At 36.4% G+C, this 19,409-nt stretch overlaps 3 protein-coding genes across 3 annotated transcripts in view; 2 read left to right on the forward strand and 1 right to left on the reverse strand.

The window, feature by feature from the left end:
- Positions 1–11,974, forward strand: part of LOC138691401 (pickpocket protein 11-like) — a 39,160-nt gene extending 27,186 nt beyond the window's left edge. Inside the window, exons 5-6 of the mRNA XM_069813315.1 lie at positions 7,772–7,878; positions 11,682–11,974. Coding sequence (XP_069669416.1) covers positions 7,772–7,878; positions 11,682–11,968 — 394 coding nt within the window. The 3' untranslated portion in view covers positions 11,969–11,974. The remainder of the gene's footprint in view (positions 1–7,771; positions 7,879–11,681) is intronic.
- Positions 11,975–12,251: 277 nt separating this feature from the next.
- Positions 12,252–19,409, reverse strand: part of LOC138691101 (glutamate receptor ionotropic, delta-2-like) — an 88,947-nt gene continuing 81,789 nt past the window's right edge. The window contains exon 6 of the mRNA XM_069812814.1: positions 12,252–12,881. Within this exon, the coding sequence (XP_069668915.1) occupies positions 12,747–12,881 (135 nt within the window). The 3' untranslated portion in view covers positions 12,252–12,746. The remainder of the gene's footprint in view (positions 12,882–19,409) is intronic.
- The window catches only part of Pbp45 (proximal sequence element A Pbp45), a 50,887-nt gene continuing 45,042 nt past the window's right edge, over positions 13,565–19,409 (forward strand). The window contains exon 1 of the mRNA XM_069812818.1: positions 13,565–16,388. The gene's annotated coding sequence lies outside the window, so the exon portion shown is untranslated. The remainder of the gene's footprint in view (positions 16,389–19,409) is intronic.

Below are 19,409 nucleotides of genomic sequence, written 5' to 3' on the forward strand. Positions count from 1 at the left end.
TCATACGAACGCACCCACACAACAGGCAGCGATGTTGAGATGACACCGAGACACAGAAGGCTCTGAGGATGGTGTCAAGTAGCACCGAAACAGCTGTAAAGCGCACATGCTTACATAATTAACACGAGTATGTTCGCCATTGAATCAATTATTTCTATTGATTGCTTTACTAAATTCCTTTATTCGAATTTTAACGTTTTCAAATTGGAGCAGATATACAAATATTAACTTTCTTTCATAAGAACAAGAAAATTTTCAACACATACGGGCATAATTACTGCACGAGAAGGAACTGATTATTTCATTTCGAAACATTTAACGGCTACTGGTATGAAGCTTGGCTTCAACTATGACTTGAAACTATATAATAAACTCATTTCTCAGTACCCTGATTTATAAAATATAAGTGCGATGAAATTTAAACTCAAAATTAAATTACTATAAAAAAAACATAGGATTATATAATTAATTGGTAAATATTAATCTTATTTACTTATGAATATTAATTATAAAATCTTTCAATTCTTATTATTTATTTTATTATATAGGTTTATTATTTGTAATGTATGCAATTATGATTACTTAAATGTACAGTATTTTTTTCTTCTTCTTTTTGCTATCTACAATACAATTCTGAGCCCCGATTACGAGCGTTACTCATACGTTGTAGATTCATTTAATTTATTTTTTGTTTCGATATTTAACATTGTCATTAGTGTTTAATGTATAATGAATATAATTTTTAATATATTAAATATCTAAATTTGTAATACAGTAAATTATCCTGATTAATTAAATCGTAATTACTAGTAATCGGCAAAATATGAAATTTCAAATTCTGAACCATTTTTGCTAGGGATATGGGAAGAAGCGCTTTCGTGATCTGCAATGTGTAGATAGATTGCTTGACAGCTTCCTCCTCCGTTAGTATTTTTCTACAACTAACATTAAAACAGGCTTTCCAGAGAGGCAATAGAGACGTTTTCCAGGAAATATTTGGAAAAACTAATCCACCCCTTTCACCAACATTCTGGGATTCCAAATAGAAAGTGAAATCTCCAAATTCCTCTTTAGAGTCATTTAACGCGTAGCATCAATGAATTCGAAAAGCCAAAACAAAATAAGTGGTTCCTATTAAATTTTGCTCATTATTTCCATTCAAGTTCTTTCAGTGTTCTCATCTCTATTTTAATATGTACATTAATGTTTAAAAATGGGTTTCAACCATCTATTTTGCTGCCGACCTAATTTATCCTCATTCAACTTCATGGATTTTTCATCGAATAAAACAATATTAAATTAACTAACAGAAGGTGCAATCTGTATGTATTCTTACGCCAGAAAATACTCGTATAGAAAATCTATCCTACTTGTATTGTATTGTAACCAGTATTGAGTCCATCTCTCTCTCTCAGTCTGTCTCTCCCTCTCTCTCTATCTGTCTCTCTGTCTCTCCCTCTCTGTCTGTCTCTCCCTCTCTCTCTATCTGTCTCTCCCTCTCTGTCTGTCTCTCCCTCTCTCTCTGTCTGTCTCTCCCTCTCTGTCTGTCTCTCCCTCTCTCTCTATCTGTCTCTCCCTCTCTGTCTGTCTCTCCCTCTCTCTCTGTCTGTCTCTCCCTCTCTCTCTGTCTGTCTCTCCCTCTCTCTGGTCTCTCCCACTCTCTCTGTCTGTCTCTCCCTCTCTCTGTGTCTCTCCCACTCTCTCTGTCTGTCTCTCCCTCTCTCTGTGTCTCTCCCTCTCTGTCTGTCTCTCCCTCTCTCTCTGTCTCTCCCTCTCTCTCTGTCTCTCCCTCTCTCTCTGCCTGTCTCTTCCTCTCTCTCTGTCTCTCCCTCTCTCTCTGTCTCTCCCTCTCTCTCTGTCTCTCCCTCTCTCTGTCTCTCCCTCTCTCTCTGCCTGTCTCTCCCTCTCTCTCTGTCTCTCCCTCTCTCTCTGTCTCTCCCTCTCTCTGTCTGTCTCTCCCTCTTTCTGTGTCTCTCCCTCTCTCTCTGTCTCTCCCTCTCTCTCTGTCTCTCCCTCTCTCTCTCTGTCTCTCCCTCTCTCTGTCAGTCTCTCTATGTCTCTCTGTCTCTCCCTCTCTCTGTCAGTCTCTCTCTGACTGCCTCTGTCTCTCCCTCTCTCTGTCAGTCTCTCCCTCTCTCTTTCTGTTTCTCTTCAGTGTAAACAATTGAGTTATCTAGTACTTACATTCAGGCAAGCACTTGACAATGCTAAAAATGCATTAATTATACAACTTTATTGCATTTTATTTGTTACCGGTATCATATTAAATATAGACGAAACTGATTAATCTCTGAAGATTTATTTTGTGAACATTGTTGTAAACCTGCTCCAAATGGTTTAGAAACGAAGACATTTCAGCACTGAAATATTTATTTCATATTTGGCAAAATGTGTTTCATACTGTATCGGTCTCTAGTAATTAAGTTACTTATTTTCCCGCTCTCTGCGTTAGCTTCACGATCTAATGTGCGCTTCCCTTAAGTGCCGCGGTCCGAAGGTTCGTGGGTTCGAATCCCGCCTCTGTCATGGATAGATGTCCATTGTTAATGTTCTGTCCTGTGTATGTCTCAGTGGTGGCACCGCCGACTTCAAGCTAGGGGAGGTCCATAAATGTATCGTTTTCTAGTGTGTGTCCATAAAATCGTATCCTGTCCTATGGGCACTGATGTGTAAGACCCTAACAGAGAGGCTAAACAAACAATAAAAGTGTAAGCCTAATTACTTATTTAAACTATTGGGAAGACAAATGCTATTATTATTTAATACTCTTTAGACCAATAAGCTATTTAGAGACAACACGGTGGTAATTGTAGAATGAACAAGCTCTTCAACGTAGGTATTTAATTTTTTATTTGACATTCTTTTCTGAAGTCATTAAGACATGATAAGATAACAATTATAACAATAATGTTGTATTTAACTTTTCCTTTAAAGTAGCTATGCAGCCGCTGATAGACGACAAGATAGTAACTACAAAATTTTAACACAACTTTCCAACAAAAGAAAAAAAATTGCTCATCGATAGTGATATGACAATTTCAATCGTGATTTTTTACTTAACTGTAGAGATTATTCAGAGGTGATGAAAGTGATAATGGAATAACAGGAGATAGAATATGAATAGCCAGGGGGAACAAAGTAGTCGGAAGGAATCTGTTTCAGAGTTGCTTTGGACACCAAAATGGTTTACAAATATACGGTGCTCAAACACTAGTTCTTGGAGCTGCTTGTTCAATTACTTAATGAAAATTATGACAACTTTACTGAATAAGCCTGTAAAAGTTTAACAAATATGAATTTGTTAGTATAGAAGTTATTTTAAATTTTCCGTTAATATGACCTATTGTCTTGTCACACAATTCTGTAAGGACGAAAATAGCATTCAGGAAGTTTTTATCTAGACATAAAAAGCTGTAAGTGTCAAAGAGAAAAACCCTAGAAAACAGGGCTTTCTTGTGAAACTAATAATGTAATATCATACATTTTGCACATCTAAGGAAGAAGCTAGGTTCTAATAGGATAGCTATACCCTATATCATAGATAGGGACCGGATTTTTATGTAATATCAAAGTGTGAAATATGTATATATTTATGTAAGAAAAATAAGCTGAATACGTACCAAAATATGTAAAATCATGAAAATATTTAATATCAATATCTGGCAGATATAGGATAGGTAAGACTCTCCAGTTGTGATTTCATAGAGCACCTGACTTTTTTACCGCACACTTGACACATTACTATTTTTCCATCTGTAGGGAAAGCTTCGTCCATCGCAATCCATGATTTTATTTTTGTCGTTAGGGTTGAAGATACAGGGGCCATTTTAGTTAGTTAAAAGCAGTAGATAAACTCACTTGCACTTTATAGGTATTGTAAGTACTAAAACTAGAGAACTTAGTGAAGTGAATGACACAACAATACTGCAAGCACTGCTTCGTTTACTGGATTAGGAGAAAATAAGAGGAGATGTGGGACACATGCATTTTAGTTGCTCCCTGTAAGAAACAAGCAGTGGCGGCTCGTGGGTATTGAATTCAGGGGAGCTGCATACAAAAATAAACCATGCAACTTACCTTATTTAAATATTAGTTCCTTGCGCCTTGTCTTGTAGGTTCCAAACTTTTGAATCATCTTATTAAAATCCGATATGTCGTTTAACATAGTCTTTACAATGGAAAACATAGCTAATGCGGTCAGTTTCTCTTCTCTCATCGTATTTCTAAGATAGGATTTTACTCTCTTCAAACACGAAAAGCAACGTTCTGGTTCGCAAATTGTCATTGGTATGGTGATAGCTATGAATAGTAGTTTCACAACTTCTGAAAATGAGGCCTGCAAGTTCTCAGATAGAAGAAACTGCTTGACTGCGTCACCGATATTTCTGAATTCTTGTCTCTGATACTACACAGTGTGTTCCGTTTTTAGTTTGTCTTTATCGAACATTAGAAAAAGTTTTACACATACATTTAGGTCATTTTCAGCAAATGAGCTTTTGTAGCATTCAAATTTTTCTTGACACAGAAGAGAATATAATATCAGATGATCTATGAACTGGAATCGGGTGTTAGCTTGTGTGATAATGAGGTCACACACCTCCTTGGCTGCCGCAACCCTTGTCTGAATCCCTTCGACCTTACGACGCTTTTTAGGGTTTTCATTTTCACAGATCTCGCTGCTCAACTGTGCACTGTTCCGTATTGTCTGTATGGCATTAACGAAGCTTGATATGCAGAGTCGGCCTCGGTAGCATAGTCGGTTGCTGGTTCGATCCCGGCCCAGGTTGATGACATTTAAGTGTGTTTAAATGAGACAGGCTCATGTCAGTAGATTTACTGGCATTTAAAAGAATCCTGCGGGACAAAATTCCGGCACATCGGCAACGTTGATATAACCCTTGCAGTTGCGAGTGTCGTTAAATAAACCATAATTTAATTTTTTATATGCAGATTTGAACCTTAGAAATATCTAACTGGCGATGTTGTAGTTGGTTGTATAATATGTCTACATGATACATCAATAAATGAAAAAAACTGAGCCAGAAATTGAATTCAGGATCTTCAAGAGCACTCATCAGGGTGCTTGCCTCATTTATTGTGATGATGTTAGATGTTTCAGATTCCATTATGGTTTGAATACATTCTAGCAATGGCTCCTTCTCATGAAGAACATTTATTGTTCTTATTTTAAAACTCTATCTTGTTGCCCCAGCTGATGGAATTGTCTTTGAAACACATTAATCTAATACGGACTGTATGGAGATCGAGAGAAGAAAGCAGGGATACTGGATAAATCAGGAAAAAATATGCGAGCCTTCGTATTTTGTTTAGCAGCTCTTTCCATTATGAGATTCAACTGATGGGCACTTAATTTCACATTTCTCTCGAATTGGTAAGGTTCTGAACTGAATAGACTGTAAATATTGTATAGAATTAAACATTGTTACACTTCTTGTTATACTCACAACATTAAAGAAAATGTATTTAAAACTGCGCGCCACTGACAAGCTGCTGCAAATTTTGCAACTCCTGGAAACTCTGGATTCCTGGCGAGGGGCAGCAGGGGGAGGGGTAAAACTAACGCGCAAAGTATCCGAGACGAGACTGGCAGCTCCAGGGGAGGAAGTGGCTTCACCCATAGTCCTTGTCTCTGGCTTCGCTCTGCCAGCACCAGGGGAGAAAGTGACTTCATTAACGATTGCGTGCATGTCAATGAGAGCGAAATTTAAAAAAAATTCGAGCCGCTAAATAGAGACTGTATAATAAGTTCTTAAATGTATTTCACAACATAAAGGGAGACAAGAGCCACAAATGTCTGAGGGTGCTGCAGCTCCGAAGCCCCTCTTCGAAGGCCGCCCCTGGAAACAAGAACCTAATAAAACCTCAAAGTATAGGCATTTACAAACTGTTGTTTGAAAAGTAACATTCCTGTCTCATTCAGAAGGGTAGGATTATTCCAGCCGAGAACCATACTTTCTAATTGCTCGGAAAATCCCATTTCCGTATAGGTCTACTAAATTTAAAACAAAAAGGTCAAGCAATAACCTGAAAGTCTCATGTAAGACTTGACACGGGTTTTCCCTGGAAGAATTAGGAAGAGGGTGGGATAAGGTTGCAAAGTGCATGGGAACGACTTGTTAAGACGTGTGCAGAACAATTATAGTTCGAGACAAATCATATCGTCCTCGTCCCACTCCACCGCATGAAGGCAACGCTACTTTCTGAGTGATTTTTACAATACAAAGTAGTTGTATGAGAAAGGTTGCCTTTGTTCACTCATATTTACAGTGGGCGGTATGGGGTGAGTGCCTCTATTGCTTCCTGGAACTAAGGACGTTATGTTTCGTCCCGAAATATATCCTTTCTTGGGTAGGTAAAAAGGCTCTTTAAATCTGTGTATTTCAAATTGTAAACTTCCCCAGCAGAAGTTTTTTTTTTTTTTTCCTTTCAGAGAAGTAAAAATGAATAAAACCCCTAAATATGTAGATTTATGTAATACCAAGCCATAATATGTAATGTGGGGTAAATATGTAAAAATATGTAGTATCAAATTTTAATATATTAATGGTAATTACAAGATTCGCAAAGATTTGTTATTTATATACGGATAGGTTGAAAGGAATATAATATGTAATTACATAAAAATCCGGTCCCTAATCATAGAACAATCCTATAATGGTAGCAATTAAGACTCGAGTGTGTTTATGAAGCGAGCCTCTTAATTACCATTACAGGCAAGATGCATACGACTGTTTTTGTTCGACCATAATTTAATGTCTAAGTTTTAAGTTTTTATAAATATCTTACCTAGTTACTTTGCTGACAATGAAATAGTAAACATGAATGCGTGTTCTCGACTATTGCTACAGATGGCAGGCACGGACCCTTTTTTCACATTCAGAAATTTATTGATAATGTATCAAAACAAATACGTTTTCTGCCTTCACATATTTAGTTTAATTTCAAAGAATAATGTATAAATATTGTTTCTGTCCAGCTGTCAATACAATTGCACACGAAGACAAATACATGAGTGTCTATTCAGCATGTTCCCGAGTAGTGCAACAGATGGCAGGTGCGGAGCACTTTTGCGTGTACGCAATATTTACTGTGTTTTTTTTTTTTTTTTTTTTGCAGGAATTTTATTTGACGATTTTAACCTCAAAGCAATACACATTAAAACACAGGAAATGAACTGAAATTATTATAATATTAAAATTAACATGAACAGGATTTATTTTATTTTAAATGCATGTTGTTCATTGTGCAGTTCGTGCCTACCATTTTGAATTGCTCCTTTCAAGACTTGAGGGTTGTTGGGCGTACGATATTAATCAATATCGCATATGCTTAGTTGGAAATCGATACTTGGAATAATAAAATGAATAGCGGTACTTTAATGTATGTCATTAAGGTACAGTTACGTTACATGTAATGAGCGTATTATAGTGTGTTCGAGCAAAAATAAAATTACAATGGAACTTATCTTTTCTTACTGGATTAAGCCAGAGACATAAACTCTATTTTGGAAAGCTAATTTTTAAAGATATTGGCACTTACAGCCTTTATGTCCAATTATTGTTTATATAATGTATAATTATATATTATCTATAAAATTTAATATATACATTATATTTATAATATCTTTTTATAATTCAACGGATAATTATAGCCTATTTTTTTTTCTCAATTTTAAAATGGTTCTAACATTATGAAGATTTAAATGTTGAGTCTTTTAAAATATACGCTTTAATTACTACTTCTTCCACAGGAATAACCCCAATCACACCAACATCAGCATCCTGCACGTGTTCTTCAGAGATATTACGTGCATGAAGTACGCACGGGACGCGTACATGACATGGGACGCTGTGTTCGGTGAGTGTTCAAAGGAGGTCATGACAGCAGTATAAGATCTTGTGTATTGCTATTCCAGTACTATAAGTCAGTGCTTCCCGAAATGTAAATAGAAACCCCCTAGGGGACGTGTAAAGAGTGAATGGGGGTCGCGAGACGATTCACAAATTGAAACAAAAACACTTTAACAATATAGCCTACATTTATTTTGTACACCTTGATTACCAGTGGCGGCTCGTGAACTTGTGGATTCGGGGAGCTGCAGTAGATTTTGGTACATACAAATTTCACTTCTTGATACCATTACTAATAATTATAGGACAAAAATAAGTGCACTACATATCGAAAAATCAAAATTTCCTCACTTAGTTGGGAGATGTCTGTGGCATCATTTCCCATAATCGTTAAAAAAAAAAAAACTAGTACCATCGATTTCAGTCTGAATTTCAAATCGGCAGACATTCAACATGCAATCTACCAGTTCTTCCTGAATTATTTTAGAATTACCTTTAAACAGCGGCATATTCCAAATGATTTTCGAGAGACTCATTTAGATTACTCACGAAATACACCAGAGTTCTTCGAATCTTTTTTTCATCATGTCCCCTGAGGGGAAATTCATATTGGCCACAAAATTTGATACAATCATTTTTTTTTAATAATTTCAGGATTTTTTTTTTCTCATTTCTTGATTATGTTTGAGAATGTTTGTTCTGTTCATTTCACTTAGTTGCGCAGCAATATTAGTTTTTCCTAACATAGCCAATGAAACAACATTTTTCAGGTAGATTGCGAAGATTCGTGCTTTTTAATTTTTAGGGGCAAATGTCCTACATCTGTCACACCACTCCTAGTCTATGCAGTATCACCAGCGAAGAGGAGGCAAGGAAAACAAAATACAGAACTTTTTTTGTTCACATCCACGTAACCACAAATGCTTAGCGTAAATTTCATTGTTATACTTCCTTACATATATGCACTATTTCGGCTGCATGGAGCTTGAGTAAGATTTAAGTCGGGTAAAGGACGACCCTGTAATTTCACTTCATTACATCAATCTTCTCAGCGAAGGAAAGTTGAGAAAAATAAAATTAATATTCTGTAATTCACACTCACTCATGCTTGCACATTTGCACTGGTTAAGTTACGGTACTAAGACGTCACACCAAAGCAACACTCAGATATACTGATGGTCAACAATGTTCTAAAACTGGAAAAGAAGTCTCTTTCGTATTTTACGTGCTATATCAAAACGATTCTACTCGTGCAATCATTTTGAGTTAAGGCAAATCCTAAGGTTCTGCTGGAGGCTGGATATATACGTAATAATAAGGCAAAAAATAATATTAATTTCGTTATATTAACTCGATAAGAGTCTACAAAAATAAGTATGTGAAGAGAAAATAAAAATGTTGTCATTAAGTTTCAAGGGAATAGAGAATCCATTTGACGTAGTATTACAATAGCAATGTGGGAGTGGAGGAAAGATCTTCCCTTGTGGCCTGTCTCTGCAAGCCACTGCAGCGAAATATGGGTTTTAAACAGCGGCAGTTTCCCTCTGCTTCCCTTCACCTTTCTACCCCCTGACCATGCAAGACACACTCTCTATGAGCTGCCCACCCTGCAGATCCCAGGACGACTTTGAATGTAGTGTCAATTCCAATACAGTCGACGCGCAAAAAGATTATGTAGATAATAGTATATATTCCCAGCCAGATGAAATATAAAGCAATTTACTAATAAAAGCTGTAACAATTCTTATACAAATTAAAACAATTATTATTATTATTATTATTATTATTATTATTATTATTATTATTATTATTATTATTTTCCTGTCAAAGCAGGGAGTGCTGCAGCACCCCAACTCTAATGGACGAGCCGCCACTGTTAATTACACAACTTTTAAAACACTGTATCACTTCGGAATATATATTATATGACTTTCTTGTGTTAAATTCTATCGTACCTGATTTACATGTTTCGACCTTTTATGGGTCATCCTCAGAACTGGTCGTTGATGGTCTTGGCGCCTCTTGTTTTGTTTCCTGTGAGGGTGTGTTCTGAAATTGAGTTGTGTGTTGAGAATTTCATTGGGGTGTGTTTTTACGTGTCTTTATATTTCATATTGTTCTAGTGTGTTTAGTTTCTGGCTTTTTGGTTGTATGTGTAGTATTTCCATGTCTGTGTTGATGTCTCTGTAGGTGTGGTTAGGATTTGCGATGTGTTAGCAATAATAAAATTACAGAACACCTCCACATATGCAGACCTGAAATAGCTGCTGCATTACTCCCACATGAAAAATTCTCTGATCGTCCTAACATTGTTACTTGCGTTTTCACATTGAAACTCAAGAACTGAAGATGGGTACGTTCAAGGAAAAGTATTTGGCATAAAAAGCATTCAGAGGAGTATATTTCACTATTATGGAAGGAAATAACTTAATGTCTGGTATTCTTCATTGGAAATAAATTATAAAAATTTTAATTTGAACTTCTAATGAACTTACAAAGGTTGGATAAAAAGTAATGGCAACAGTTCGATATTTCTGACATGGCTTTATTAACGAGGGTACAACATTTACGTACTTTCAATATAGTCTACCCCTTTATTTATCACCTTTTTCCAAATGTTTGGAAGGCGGCGTACACCATCAGCGCGTCCATCTTTGTTGATCTTCCGTATTGACCGCCCTATAGCACAGATAAGTTCATCTTTGGTATTGTACCGGGTCCCTCGCAGTGGTTCTTTCACTTTGGTGAAGAGATCGTAATCGCATGGATCATATCGGGTGAGTACGGTGGATGTTCCAGAATCTCCCATTGCCAGCGGCGCAAGAGGTTCTTGACAGCAGCAGCGGTGTGACTCCTTGCATTGTCATGAAGAATGATGGGGTTCTGTACCACCAAGTGTCGTCGTTTTCTCCTGAGCGCTGGACGAAGGTGGTACTGCAGGAACCTGCAGTAGTAGTCCCCGTTACCGTCTGCCTTGGAGATACAGCGTGGTGTAGTATTAGCCCATCAATGTCATACGCCACAATGAACATCAACTTCACAGCACTTTGTGTAGGGTGCACTTTCTTTGGACGAGGAGAACCAGGATGCTTCCATTCATTTGATTGGCGTCTCAAGTTTGGTTCATACGAGCGAGTCCAGGTTTCGTCCATAGCGACGATTCGTATCGGTCCAACAAGGCCTTCCTGGAACGCTTTAACCCATCGTGCCACTGTGCGATATGGCAACGCTGCATCGCCACATGCTTCACGCAGTCCCTAAAAACATTCTTGTGCACTACGACCTCGTGCCATTTCAATTTTGATCCAGGAACGTTGCTCTAGTTTTGTAAACATGGTCTTAGGGCGCTCGCACTATCCCTATGAAAGTCAACGTTCTACATACTGCAGTAGATTGACAGAGTACTGTCGCCGCTGGCTGCACTAACTCATCTATCAGTCCTTGTTCATGTCCATACAGCTGGCAGCTCTCGAACGCACCATCGTCATGTCACAGCAGTGTTGCCATATCTTTTTATCAAACCCTTGTAGTTTGCACCATTTGCTGCACAAGCCACTAGTTATTTGTATAAACTGCAAATTGTGTATGCAAAATATGTTTGAGTTCTGCATTATACGCGTACAGACAATCAAATGTGAACAAAATCACCGACTAAGGTGCACTTTTTCGAAGAATATTACTTTTCATATTAAGTTTTAGAATGTAACATGCAACATGTAGGCCTATATATCGAATATAAACTCAGGATCTATTGATCATGTACCAGTATGCAAGTTGTATTTTATAACATTGTATTCTACTATATTTCAGCCACATTCGGTGGAATATTTGGTCTCTGCATGGGCGGGAGTGTCATTAGCATCTTCGAACTTTGCTACCGGGTACTTCTACTAGTCTTAGCCTTTCTGAGGACTCTTCTGGTGCAACGAATACAGCCTCCACGAGGTGGTGGTAACGTAAGGAGCGTTACTCCCCAGCAAGACGACCTGAATATACTTCGTAAAGGAGAAAACATACGGAACATCACACTCCAGCAAGACGACCTGAATATACTGCGTAAAGCAGAACATTCCAAATATTTCAGAACATTACATTAATTGTATTTACTGCTACTGAATATTATTAACTAAGGAGCGGATTCTTATGTAATTAAGATATTCTTTTTGAGTGTGATAAAACACAATTAACAAAGTTAAACACTCCGAACATGAAGTTTCAAGTTTAAAACCCGAATTTTATTTCACATAAAAACACATATTTTCACAAAAAAAAATATGTAAATACATATTTTCAGGAAATGTATTATAAATACATAAATCTTGGAGATTTTGTACTTAAATAATTTTTTACAAGAACTTTTAAATATTTTAAAACTAAAACAATTTTATTATTTAGTAGGTTATTTTACGACGCTTTATCAACATCTTTGGTTATTTAGTGTCTGAATGAGATGACGGTGATAATGCCGGTGAAATGAGTCCGGGGTCCAGCGCCGAAAGTTACCTAGCATTTCTCATGTGGGTTGAGGGAAAAACCCCGGAAAAAAACTCAACCAGATAACTTGCCCCGACCGGGAATCGAACCCGGGCCACCTGGTTTAGCAGCCAGACGCGCTAACCGTTACTCCACAGGTGTGGACAAAAACTAAAACAATTATATCACTCAGAAGTACGTTATCTATTTAAGAATTCTTGGCTGATTTGTGTTTCTATGGGCTTTGTGGTGTATCCCTGATCCATTTTTGTAATAGTATCGCCTCAAGTTCCGAGAACTGCTAGGCAGCATATCAGTGTTATTATCAGAGAACAGCCGACACAGGCAGGCAAGGCACGTAGGTAGTCTTCTCTAGGCGACGGCACTAGCAGCAATGACTATCTACATGGATAGTGGCGGTGGTAGTGGCGGCGGCGACGGCAGCGGGACATCGGCGGTGGTGTCGGCGGCGACGGTGGCGGTGGTGGCGGCGACGCCAGCGGCGGAAATGGCGGCGGCGGCTGGTAGTGGCGGCGGCTGCGGACAGAAATTAAAAGCCACATTCAGACAACGGGTAGTTTCATCACATTTCTTTGCTGTAGAATTTATATCGAAGAAATTAAAATTGCAAAAATTTTAAATGACGCTGCTCACCGTTAACAGTTGAGATGTGGTGAATCCATGTCAGCTATCAGAGGCATCGGGTAGTCCGTAGTCAAGTAAATTTTTATCAGCTCAATTCTTACGAAAAGATTCATGAGAATATTAAGTTCCATTGTTCTTAGTGCAATACCTGCATTACGAGGATCTATTTGGTATGGCAACAGACTTCTAGAATCTGTCTAATATGATCGCGTACTACAGCAACGGAAAGAAACATTTAGATCCCTGCATATACCGAACACGTACAATTTCTTTGCAAGTGTAAAGATTCCAATTATTCTAATTCAAATGTTAAAATTAGAGATTTCTCTTGAATATTAGAACAATGATTCGAGATTTTTTTACAGAGACGAATTTAGCCATTCTTGCAGTATTTTGTGTATGTACCATACAAGATACATTATCGGAATTTTCGTATTAAGTAAAATTTAATATTTTAAATTATCCAGTAATGGAACGTTATTTGTAGCATTAACTTAAAATCGAGCATTTCTCCAGTCTTGCGTGATATACCGTACGAAGTCCTCCATGAAAATAAGCGTTGTTACAAGTCAACATGTCGAGTACCAATTTCACTTTCTAGTGTTCGTCTGGAAGTAGTGAAGTGGCCTGGTCGTTAGCAGGCAGACACGTCTTGTCGAAAATATTGCAGTCAGGATTTGCACAAGTACTCTGATTTAAGTGCAGACTGAAATGGAAGCTCATGAAACTTGACAGTAAATTTTACTACTGCATCACTTCATCAGCATACCGAAGTCTTGCTTGAAATTACATTACAAAAATGAGTTACAGTAGACTGTTAAAATCTGAGTTTTCTGTAATAAAATCTTAGTTTTATACAAGACAACCAATAATACAAAATGATACAACTCCGGCTTCTAATTAATGTAAAATTTCAGAGCTTCGGAGACCTGATTACTTGTACCGAACCATGGTAAATTCCGTGGTAAAGTCTCCATTGTAGACAATGTAAATGTGTAGTCTTATAATCACTCGAGACAACCTTACTTTAAACCTGAAACCGTGATTGAAGAAAATTATCAATATGTCATTCATTCCCGACACGAGCTTCTGTAGGCCTATATAATTCGACCTAATTGTATTCGTTCATGCAAAAAATTCATCCTGTTTACTACGAAAATTCATTTTTCATAAAGCTGTTCGGGGACTGACAAAATTCCGAACCATTTTCTAGTAATCCTGAATTATTCCTCAATCAAACCTGTACTAAGTAACAGTGAATAGACAGCGGCATAAACATGAAGCTGTAGTTTACACAACGTTATCAATTCTATTGCAATCACAAAGCGGAAAAAGTGAAATACATTTCCACGACGCCATTACCAAGTTCTATACATTACTTTTTTTTTAATTTTACTAACCATTTGTATTTCAGTCAATATTACGGCCTACAATAAATTAAGAATGTCGCGAAATACTGTAAAGTTGAGTTTATGGACACGAAATAAATTCCGATACAGAAAACAAAGCAGAGAATGTTGCTGCGGAAGTTTTTACAATTCTAGCTACAGTCATCTTGAATAGCAAAGCTTTTTTCCGCGAATGTGCCAATAGAATCTTAACAGTAATCTTGGAAAGACCAAATGGCAGACTTCTTTCCTACATCAAAACTATTCTACTTCATATTGTCATTACAATAAAATCTGCACAAGATTGACTTCCATACCTAAAGACCACGGCAGTTTTTGAATTACATTTAAAGACGTTCGTTCACAAGAACGTTTTAATGGAACAGCTGGATTTTTACAATTGTATTTGAGGAAGATTTACAGGGGATCAAACCTTAATAAAAATAGCATTTGTTAACAGAACAAGAACGAAGCCTCTTTAAGTTTCACATGTATTAAATTGATAAATTACATCAAATACTTTTCTAAATTTCCAGTGAAAGATTCCGATGTAATATGTTCAATACCCTCAGGTTTTAAAATATGATAAATTTCGCCACACAACTTTCAAATGTTGTCACTTGTAAAATAAATAGTAATAGCATTTATTACATTTTAAGTTCTCTTTGATAACTTGCGCTAACAAATTCTTGTGAATGACAAGTTTACATTCGCCCAATTGAATTGTACGGCATACGTTAGTAATTTACTAATAATATGTTAGTAATGTTACCAGAAATTATTGCCGGCCATGCAAAAAGACCCAAGACGCGTGTGAGCAAAGTTAGTATGTTAGGGACACCATAAATTCACTTGAGAGTTGCAAACAAATGTTAACAAAAGTCAGTAATACCTTACAATATTGATCTAAATTTTCAGAAATTATACAGGTTTATTAAATTTCAAAGTGAAGCACCGTAAAATGACTCCATAGGAGTTGAAGTCTCGCCTGAAGAGCCGTTTTAGCAGGTGGGGAAATCCTTACTGCATAGACTGTTCTAGATTCGAAGTATGACAACTTTGCCACGTTATTCTATGTATTTGCTTTATCCCAAATTCAGCATAACCGTTCCAGAACAGACATTGATTTTACTTTCAGTTAACAGCGCGTTTCGGGAAATGGTGCGTTTCACGTTTTCCAGGACTTACCCCAAAAAATTTAATTCGAGAGAAGAAATTTACAGAAAGTTTCTAGCTATCAATTTTAATATTAATGCCATTGTCTGCCAAGTAGATAACTATCCGGAAATTACACGAAACCTAGCATGGAAATCTGGGGAGGAAAAAAATCAGAAAATAAAAACAGGATTTACAACATACAATCTAATTTTCAAAAGTATGCGTTTATGCTAGCATATTACCATTTATTCAAGTAGCCATTATGCTTCCCATCATACTGTATTTATAAATCGATCATAAACAATAACGCAATTTTCGTAGACTTTTCGAAAATTCAGAAAACTAGATAGCCTAATACGTGAAGAAAACCACAGCTTCACATTTCTTTCGAAAGTTAGCAGATCCACATTTCTATATACCGCGAACGGTTGTACTGAACTACAAGCATTAAGAACCAGGTATTATTGCACAATCCTTTGCAATTTTTGAACAGTATGAGAATAATTTTAACGCTAAAATTTATTCCTTGAAACCCCGAGAATCAGCTCATGAGTTAACACTAATTCGATTCGAATCGAGTTCTGTGAAGTGGTGCAGGCAGATATTCCAACGTTTTACATTGCACTAATTAAATGCCGCATTACGTAGTTAATGAGACTAGGTATTATTACTCTAGTAAAGATTGATCGCACACAGTACACTCTGCATTAAAATAGCTGCTCACATAGTCGCAATACATTTACTACTTAAAATGCAAAGATAGTTTCTGAAGTAGAAGTTTCAACTTCTGTTCCATCAAGTTTCAAGTCACCTCTATACTGGAGTCACTAGTCCATTGTCAAATGGAGTAAAGGTCTGTTACGTGAGTCAAGTCTCTGTATTGGAGATGAATGCTTTAAGAGTCGCTAATGTAATCTGGAAGACGAATTAAGTCTACAAAAGAACGAGATATAAAACATATCTAACGAAAAATATCTCCAACGTTTTACCTAATGAAACTTGTTGCTTTGTTTTTTTTTCTAACGAAACATTCTGAAACAAAAATATTTGAAATGATGCTTAGTCTTGTGTACATTCGAAATATTCAATACGCTAATTTTGATATATCTAGGAAAATTGTAATGTTAAGCTTTCGAATTAAAGCACCATCTTACGAACAGCCAACACAGGCAGGAAAGACACGTAGGTAGTCTTCTCTAGGCGACGGCACCAACGAGTTAGAAAGAGAAAGATATAGAGTGGTCATTGCGCCGCCATGTTTGAAGAAAATTGAACGACCGTCGGTAATGAACTTATGCGCCCAAAACAAAGTGGGCGTGGTGATAACTGACATTAGAATCGTCAGCTGTCTTAATTTCGTTTGCATAAATCAGTTAAACTGAAGTGGAAAAACCTAGTATTTCGTCAAATACATGCTAGGAACTTAATCTAAACTTATGTACGCTAAATTTAAAACACTTGAGCTATTCCTAGAAGGAATGCTTAAAAGAATAACCTAAGCAAAATTATCATGTAGTATGACAAGAAGTCCTAGCAAATATACTGAAGAAAATGTTAATATTCCTAGGTTCTTTTAAATGCGACCTGCAAGATTGCCTATTAAATGAACGAGTATGATTCGGATGATTTTATTAAATTGTTTTCCCAGTCTCTACACGTTGCAAAACTATTTACTATACCATAAGATATAGAATGAAAGTAGGCCCTATCTGTAGTAAACAACCTTTACCTCCAAGCTTGTAACGTGGGTGAAACATGACAAAACACGCGTTCAGTTTTTTTGTTACAGTAAAGTATAATTATTATCGAAATGTGAACGTGAGGCCAACAGCCGGCTGGTGTGTCTGAGCCTTTCAAGGGCTGTGGCACCACAGATAATTATTAGTGTATAATTGAGCACCCACGTACAATAATGGGGTAAGTAGTTACGAAATATATTCATACTTACCCCATTATTGCACGTGGGTGTTCAATTATGTTCTTTCATGTCCTTCCAGTCAAAATACTAACAACAATACGACCTACCCCAGAGTTTTGCGTTATTTTGGATGCGAGTGTCGAAATACAATTTTAATATTTGATTGCTATTACTAGGTTTGAAATGAAATTGTAGCGGTTTTATTCGTATTTAGTTTAACTTTATTACTAGTGAACCATTTATTTGATTAATCGTTTGTCTTCGAAATAGGCCTACTTCTTATAAGCTATAGTTCATCGTCGTTTTGAATAAGCAGTAAGGACAGAAGGAGCAGAAATAAAGGATGCCGGTGTCGAAATACAGTTTTAATATTGTATTGCTATTTGTTTTTCACTGGGTCTGAAACGGAATTGTATTGGTTTTATCCGTATTTAATTTAAGTACATTACCAGTGAACCATTTATTTTGTTTATGCCGGGCGTTGTTACACATTTATGCATGAAAAAAAAATGCTGCTAATTAACAAAACTATGGACTTAACTTCATAAAATTTACATGAAATATGATATATCAGTTGTCTTTTTCCTTTTGACATTGCAGTTATATGCAGCACACACAACAGGCATGTTTTTTCTTCGTTTTTTTGTACTTCCTACCTCCGTTATACAACATTGTAAGCAGACGAATTTTTACAAAGGTGGGCGCTTAGCTCAGATCTGCCGTGTTTCGCGGTGGCACCGCAAAGAGCGCTGTACAGGACAACATGGCCACTCTATAGTCTTCTCTTTCTAACTCGTTGGACGGCACTAGCAGCAATGACTATCTACTTAACAGCGTTGCCAACCTGAACACGAGCGAGTCGGCTACAAACATCCCGAAATTCAGCTACAAAGACTGAAATTAAGGCTCCCCCAAACAAACGCGATACGGAATGCGTGCTACGCTCAAAACTTGAAGAATTTGCGTATATGTTGTTCAATGTGCTGCGTTTAACGATGATTTCATTGCCCGTTATATTAATTTAATAAAAATAATTCAATACAATTATTATTATTATTATTATTATTATTATTATTATTATTATTATTATTATTATTATTATTATTACTACTATTATTTCTTACAAACTGAAAAATCAACACATGGCCTAAGCACAGTCTATTATATACAGTCGCGAAGCTTGAGATGATTTTTTGCAAACCTCGTGATAAAGCGCTCCAAGCGGTTAGCAACTAGAAACAATAGACTGTCCACGGTCGAGTTTAGATTGTGTCGTATTTCCATCGAGTGCTAGCTCGTTGCGTATTTCACATTGATGCTTGTGAAATGTTCGTTATTGGTTTTAATGAAAATGTTAATGACTAAAATGCAATAATTGGAATAATAATATTTTACTCGAGACGTAGAAAAATTGTTTGTTTTAATGAAATTTATTGATCACGTTTTATTTTCAATTCTGGTGGGATTATTATTGCTTAGGCCTACTTTTTTTTTCAAAGGATATGTTTTTAATTATAGCTGTTAATTTTGTTGTTATTTTTATTTGTTACTTTACTAGAGACGTAGAAAAAGTCTGTTACAATAAAATTGATTGATCACGTTTTATTTCCAATTCTGGTGTGATTATTATTGCTTAACCTCATCCCACTTTGTTAACTACGTAAGCCTACACTACAAGTACCGGTACACGTAAGTTACTCCATTAATTCATATTTCCATTATTATTGTTGTAAAGGGAAATGCAAATTAATATTTATTGGTTTCATAGTTAATTATCGCTATAATCTTGAATGATTGAAGCGATTATAGTAAATTTCAGTTCGTTTTGCACAAACAAAAATAATATTAACCTATTTCTTGCAGGTATCTTCGAGTTTATGGTGGAATTTAATATACTTCATTAAAATAATAAATTAACTTTATGCATTTAATATTTCAATAATGGAAGGAAGGTGT

This window comes from Periplaneta americana, chromosome 16 (assembly GCF_040183065.1).
Source record: "Periplaneta americana isolate PAMFEO1 chromosome 16, P.americana_PAMFEO1_priV1, whole genome shotgun sequence".
NCBI lineage: Eukaryota > Metazoa > Arthropoda > Insecta > Blattodea > Blattidae > Periplaneta > Periplaneta americana.